This window comes from Adiantum capillus-veneris, chromosome 25 (genome assembly GCF_014529385.1).
Source record: "Adiantum capillus-veneris isolate H3 chromosome 25, ASM1452938v2, whole genome shotgun sequence".
NCBI classification, from domain to species: Eukaryota; Viridiplantae; Streptophyta; class Polypodiopsida; order Polypodiales; family Pteridaceae; genus Adiantum; species Adiantum capillus-veneris.
The window spans coordinates 30,744,691-30,751,885 of NC_140955.1; the positions used below are offsets into that span (position 1 = coordinate 30,744,691).

The 7,195-nt window shown below is 41.9% G+C and overlaps 1 protein-coding gene across 1 annotated transcript; it reads left to right on the plus strand.

Annotated features, from left to right (window-relative positions):
- Nucleotides 1–506: 506 nt before the first annotated feature.
- LOC147424652 (glyoxal oxidase-related protein) lies at nt 507–2,724 on the plus strand. The gene has a single exon (XM_086500421.1). The coding sequence runs from the start codon at nt 535–537 to the stop codon at nt 2,353–2,355; it is 1,821 nt and encodes a 606-aa protein (XP_086356547.1). The 5' UTR covers nt 507–534; the 3' UTR covers nt 2,356–2,724.
- Nucleotides 2,725–7,195: the final 4,471 nt, after the last annotated feature.

Below are 7,195 nucleotides of genomic sequence, written 5' to 3' on the forward strand. Positions count from 1 at the left end.
AAGAACCAATCTTCCTATGAAGAGTTGCTAAAAAAAGTTTGTCCTTTTAGAGATGTTTAGGGGGTTAAGGAGGGGGTATTTTGGGAATTTTGGGGCAAATATGAGGGGTATATAGAGATTGTTTCAAATTTGAGGGGTATTCTGGAATTTCCACAAATTAGAGGGGTATTTAGGTAATTTTCCCTGGAGTTAATGAAAATGATGAAGACTCTTTGGACGTCAACTTTCAACGGCCTAATCATCGAACGGCAAAGGCATTCCTCTTCTCAACGGCAATGGACTAAATACAGGCCAGTGAGAGGCGTTGACGCCCGACGGTCATCTCTGCTCCTGTGAGGCTGTGAGTCATGGTGGACGTTGGGGCCCTCTTTTCTTGTTGTTGCCGCTTGCATCACTACCAGGCTCATCAGCTCCGCTGGCTGGCAGAAAGAAAAGCGGGGCAAGCCTTACTTTTTGTCTTATTCCTTGGTGGGTCTCAGCATACTATGGGAATGGGATCATTGCAGGTTGTTCTACACACAACACGTATCGTTGATGCGACTCCCTTCTGATGCGAGTGAGCCAACTCTCCATTGTAATTGGCAATTGCTACAGCTCTCTCTCTCTCTCTCTCTCTCTCTCTCTCTCTCTCCCACCACACAGACAGACACCCTCTGCATGATGGTTAGCGGGCAAGGGCAATGCAGATATATGTTGGCTAGGTGGCAGTATTTGGAGTTGGCCGCGGTGGTTTGTGTATGGGCGCTGGCTGGAGGAGGGGGCCTGATCAGCCTGCAGGGCAGCATGGCGCAGCTGCCAGGAACATGGGAGCTGCTGGTGGAGAGCGCAGGCATTGCATCCATGCACACAGCTGTGACACGCTTCGGCACTGTGGTGTTACTGGACCGCACGGACATCGGGGCCTCGCAGATTGACTTGCCCGAGGGCAAGTGTCGCGATGATGCAGCAGACAAGGTGCTGAAGCATGATTGCACGGCGCATTCGGTGGAGTTCGACCCTTCTTCCAACACCCTGCGCCCCCTCTTCATCTTCTCCGACACCTGGTGCTCCTCTGCCCAATTTCTACCAGATGGCACGCTGCTGCACACAGGCGGCGATTTCGACGGCTTTACCAAAATCCGCAAATTCGCGCCTTGTCCCCCCCAGGATGGCACCTGCGATTGGGAGGAGCTAAACCAGACGCAGCTTGCAGCGGGGAGATGGTACGCTAGCAATCAATTGCTGCCAGATGGCCGAATCATCATCGTCGGCGGACGGAGCCAATTCACCGCCGAATTCTACCCTGCCGGCCCCGACTCCTCTCTCTTAGACCTTCCTTTCCTGCGCCAAGTCCAAGACCAGCAAATGGACAACCTCTACCCCTTCCTGCACCTCCTCCCCGACGGTAATCTCTTCATCTTCGCCAACACCGACGCCATTCTCTACGACTACATGTCCGGAAGCATCGTAAGGACATATCCTCGCCTGGAAGGCAATCCGCGAAACTATCCATCCGCGGGATCGTCGGCAATGTTAGCGTTAGATTCTGCCAGCGGGTTCGCTGATGCAGAGGTGGTGGTCTGTGGAGGGGCGCAGTTTGGAGCGTTTCTGGAATCGGACGTGGATCGACCGGCAGGGGGCGACTGCGGTCGGATAATGGCCACCGATGAGGCAGCTGAGTGGGCAATGGAGGAGATGCCCTTTGTGAGACTGATGGGGGATATGGTAATATTACCCACGGGGGATGTGCTCATCATCAATGGAGCGCAATCGGGAGCTCAGGGGTTCAATCTGGCCGACAACCCGTGTTTGAATCCGGTGCTCTATCAGCCTAACGCCGCTGTGGGCTTGAGATTTATGACGTTGACGCCCTCGGAGACGCCGCGCATGTACCACTCCACTGCGAATTTGCTTCCCGACGCCAGAATTCTGGTAGCGGGATCGAGTCCTCACTACTACTACAACTTCACAGGCCCATTTCCCACGCAGCTGAAGCTAGAGGCCTTCTCACCAGAGTACCTGAGCGCAGGGCTGGCAGATTTGCGGCCGGCGATAACAGGGGCACCAGAGGTGGTGGAGTATGGGGCCGACTTTGAGGTGCACTTCACGGTGGCCCTGCCAGTGACGGGAATTGTGGAGGTGAACTTGCTGAGTGCTCCCTTCTCTACGCACTCATTCTCGCAGGGGCAGCGCTTGGTGAAGCTGGCAGTCGGAACCGCGCAACCCTCTGATTCCACCTCCGCACTGTCTTACAGCAGCGTGGCTACAGCCCCGCCCTCGTCCTTGGTGGCGCCGCCCAGCTTCTACATGCTCTTTCTGGTGAATCAAGGCATTCCTAGCGTTGCGACGTGGCTTCAGCTGGTTGCTTCCAGCTAGACCACAACTCTCTCTCTCTCTCTCTCTCTCTCTCTCTCTCTCTCGACCGAATCACGTTCTGAGTTCAAAACTCGTGGCACAGGTATTTGCAACTTCATCTGAGCCTCCCAAGTCCCTTTCCCTCACAAGCCTTACATTTTTTTTTTAGTACGCTGTGGGCGCCCACAAACAATGACTTTAACAGAGAAAACTATCAAAAAAGAATCTGTAAATTTCAACGATTCTTGACATGAGAGTTTACGATTTAAAATTGTATATAGAACCACGCTACGCAGTAGCCTACAATTGTTTCAGGCGTTTTCATTGTATCAATCCCAAACCAGTTCTCACAGTAAGGCCTTAATAAAGCATTCAACACTTGGGCTAACACATGTTTGGGGTTTTTTTTTTTTTTTTGGGGGGGGGGGGGGGGGGGGGGGGGGGATGAATAACGCCGCACAAAGCCACCACAACTACAGTATAGTTACATTTAATGCTCCTTATCGAGTGCGACCAAGAATGATGCTTAGTTATTTGTTCAAATAAATGATAACTAAGCCTCGCGTGACCATAACCTTAGCTACGATTGTGGACGATTGGATAAAGCTAAAGCTGTCCCCACGTGGCAAGTTAGCGGTGGCAAACTTTTTTGGCTTGTTAAACTTACGATGAAGATGTTCAATTCTGATCGATGGACATGTGTCCATCAAAAATGACCTTAAAAGTATTGAAGGATAAGAAATCATATCTTTTCAAAATTGCATTCATGTCTTTGGCACACTTTAAAAAAGCTTTAAACTTTAGAGAACGAAGGATTAAAGAGTGCAGTTTGATCCCGTGATGTGAAGTAGTGACTCAACTGTTTTTAACATTTTAATTTGTAAAAAGTCTTTTCATTTAAGGACATCGTAAAGATTTAATTCATTAAATTGTTTTATTATTTCACGTGCTTATTAAAATTTATCTTTTTTTACCAAAACATCGAAATATTATTTTGTTTTAGTTTATCATTGTGTCTCTTTATTTTGTTGCTTTAGTTCTACTTTCTTTTTATTTTGTTTTGTTTTGAAATACTAATGTATGTGGGAATATATAAACCGTTTGTGATTATGCATGTATATTTGATAACACAATTTTAAAAATATTATAACACATTAAAATGTCATGTGGTTGTAACCACTCATTTAAACTCTTTTCATGACTCTCATCCGCCCCTTAAGTTAGCAGGCCTTAGTACCTACTCACCATGTTTTCTTCCTTTTTTTTTTAATAAGAGAGACTGTATCAAAGCATGCACACATTTTTTTCTCATCTTGCCATTATGACTTTTCACATTGTTTGAGTCAGCCTCGTTCTTTCATTCTAGTCAACAGCATGTAGAGATGTTGATGCCGATAAAGATCATGCTTGCACTACACTACCTCATGTGAAGATGAAAAGTAGTCATGTTTGCTTGGTCTGGCCATAGAAATATGATGATGGGATTTAGTATCGATGTGTTGTTGTGAGTCAAAAATAAAATGTTTACATATAGGAGATTGTAATATAGAGAAATGCAAAAACTGAATCGGACTACTGACGTGGTTGTCGAGTGGGTGTTTGTTTTGTTCAAATGTGTAAAGTAGAAAATGTTGTTTTGTCAAGCTACAAGAAAATTAGACTGCTTTGTAAGCTACATTTGTATCGAAGTGAAATCAAGCCAAAGGAATTAGAAAAGAGCACGTTCAAATTTGTCTCGAACTTAATCTCACTCCCACTTCCATAGAATCTTTAAAGATTCCTTTGACTGATTCTTCACATATGTTGTTCTATTGAAGTATGTAAGCTACCGACTTTCTTTTTCACTAAAGTTAGTATTTTTTTTTATAAATGGCTAAAGGAAACTCAAACTAAGTAAAGTGTAATATTTTAAGAATCTGAAATTGGGCATTACTTCACAAGAAATTTTTCGCTCCGAAATCGGACAAATCTAGACCCTTAAAACTCAGTTTGAACTTTAAAATGGAACCTTAGACTTTTGCATATCTTTTGAAAAATGTAAGGACTAAAAAATATGCAATCCTATTTGTTAAAATGGATAAGAAATCACACTCTAGAACTTAACAAATTGGGTAGTGTATAAGCAGTGGTTGACCCTAAGATGTCTCTAAGCTTAATTTAACAAACTTATAGGGCAAGAATTTTAGTCGGGGGCTTGCTCTTGTAGCAGTAGGGGGGCAGCTTCTAACATGCCCTCTGCTTGGAAAAAGCTATAAATAAACCCTGAGTTCTCTTACTTATGTACACATTGTTGGGAACACTCTGTTGCACTCGAAACATTTACTTCTCCCAAGAGAAGAGCATCCACAAGTCACTTAGAGATAAATAACTGAATTGAATTTATAAGGTAATCAAGCATTATTATGCTAATTTCCTTTAAAATCAGTATGCAATTATGCTAAGTCTTTCTCTATGCTGCAATCTCTATTAATTACTCACCTTGTTTGCTTGAACACAAGTAATCATGATATTTATGATTATCATATTATGCATGATTAAGCTTAATTGAGTAATAAAAAATGATAATTATGCTCTTGCTAAACGTAATGCATTGTTAATTTATTGATTAAGTAGTGTATTTATAATTAAAGAAATTATTGACAAGCTTAATTTCATTCTGTGAAAATAGATAAAATAGCTTAAATAAAAAAATTAAAGTCAAAATTGGATTCTCTATTGCATGGTAAATAGACAAGCATTATAATTTTTTGTCAATTTTTAGTCATGCACCTAATTATTTACCTATTAAAATAGAGAATAAATTATTTTTGTGAAAAATTAAGTGGAATTTAATTTCTCTAAACCTTGAGATATTGGAAATTGCCTCATTTGAGGGGAGTTATCATACAACTGCTTCAAGACTAGGGATTCTAACTGATGGGAACTTCACTTCAAGACTAGGGATTCTAACTGATGGGAACTTCACTCGTGACAAGAAGGAACAAACGTCTCAATATAGGCATTGCACCAAGTTGATATTCCAATGCAAATGACTACTCGAGGAACAACAAACTCAGGGCTATGACATAATGACATGAACGTGATGTTTTTGCAATGAGCATCCTTGTTGAAAGGAGCTTGGTGTGATGAGGATACTTTATTGAACTCTAGTTCCTTCCCGTTTGCTAATTCTAGTCATTCTCCTTGTCGGATGTTGATTAAGCCTTAACCTCCTTAAACATCTCGGTGACAAAATGAATGAGTGCTACCATAGTCAATGTGACACTCAAATGATTTACCTTGGCGACTTTCAAGTGCTTGAATGAAAACATATTGTTGGGGTTGTTGATAGAAGCATGTATAGTTTCTCTTTCCTCTTGGTCAACTTTCAAGGTTGGTTCTCCTACGACAATATTAACTCTTGCAATAGCTCTTTCATGTAGTTTCTCTTTCCTCTTGGTCAACTTTCAAGGTTGGTTCTCCTACGACAATATTAACTCTTGCAATAGCTCTTTCTTGCAATAGCTCTTTCATGTCCTCATCCTTCTCCATCATTTCTTCCTCCACGATTGATTGGTTTTCCTCTTCCTTGCACTTGTGTATTTGGAGCTAAATCTCACGCTTGGGACAAGTATTCCTAAAATGTCTTGGCTGATTGCATTCAAAGTATCAAAGATCAAAATTTGGAGTTCCTACCACTTGAGCTACAACTACAGCTTGAGGTTGATAGGGTGGGGTAGTTGGCCTTTGATTCCAATTCAAGGGCCTTCCTGTCGTAGCATTGTTTCTAGGATTCCCATCATTTTTGGGTTAGTTGGCCTTTTTATTCTAGCTCAAGGGCCTTCCTCTCCTACCATTTTTTTGGGATTTCCATCGTTCACCCTTTGTGAGTTAGCCATTTGTTTAGCTAAGTGTTTGTCTCTTAGAAGAGCATCTTGAAAATTGGTTGGACTCATTGCTTCAAGGCGAGTGTTCATATGAGCATTTAGACCTTGGAAAAATGGCCTACATATTGTTGTGCAGACATCTATGGAGCATAAGGCTTAAGGGTTACATATTTTGAGCAGTTGTCCTCTAAAATAATGTTATACTAGCATAGATTGAAGAACTCAAATATCTTAAGAGACTCGTGAACAGGTGGGCGATTTCGTTCTTTTATAACATTCTTTATGTCCTTCTAGGTTTGGTTGCCTTGTGCCACACCACTATCCTAGTTGTGCTACTTCCACCAAAGCTTAGCATCACTAGCAAGACAAAACAAGTTCAACATAGTTTTATTTTGAGTGGAAGTGCCAATGATAGTAGACTAATCATCCATTTCTTCAAGCCATACTTTGACATCACGTTCAATTTGGGTTTCTTCCCCTTTAAAAGAGGTGGTTGAACTTGCTTAAGAAGAAGTTTCTTCTCTTGAAGAGATGTATAAAGTTGCATTCTATATAACATGGAGTAGCTTAGCTTTATATATTTAACTAAAATTTCAAATTTTCCAAACCACATTGGAAACAAGAGAGCTCAACGAATGGATTTTTATTCATATTTACAATTCTTTACATGAGTTGCCCTAAAGTCGACTTCATCTACACAATCAACTTGATCCATGATCCCTTTACATTGAATCTATAAAATAATGGGGTTCTGATATATAGGATAAAAAAATACCAATTGGGCTTGATAGACTTCTTTGCCATGAACTGTGATAGTTGCATTAATTCTTGTGGTACCAATGAAGTAAACTTCAACGACTTTCAACTCTTCAGCACAATGAAGCTTCTTCAAGTTATTTTCCATCCATTCTAGCCAATCAGCTTCAACGCAGTAGATATCATCGAGTGGTATCCAATCAATCCTCCATCCTCTTTGAATCCTTAGGGCAGGTGGT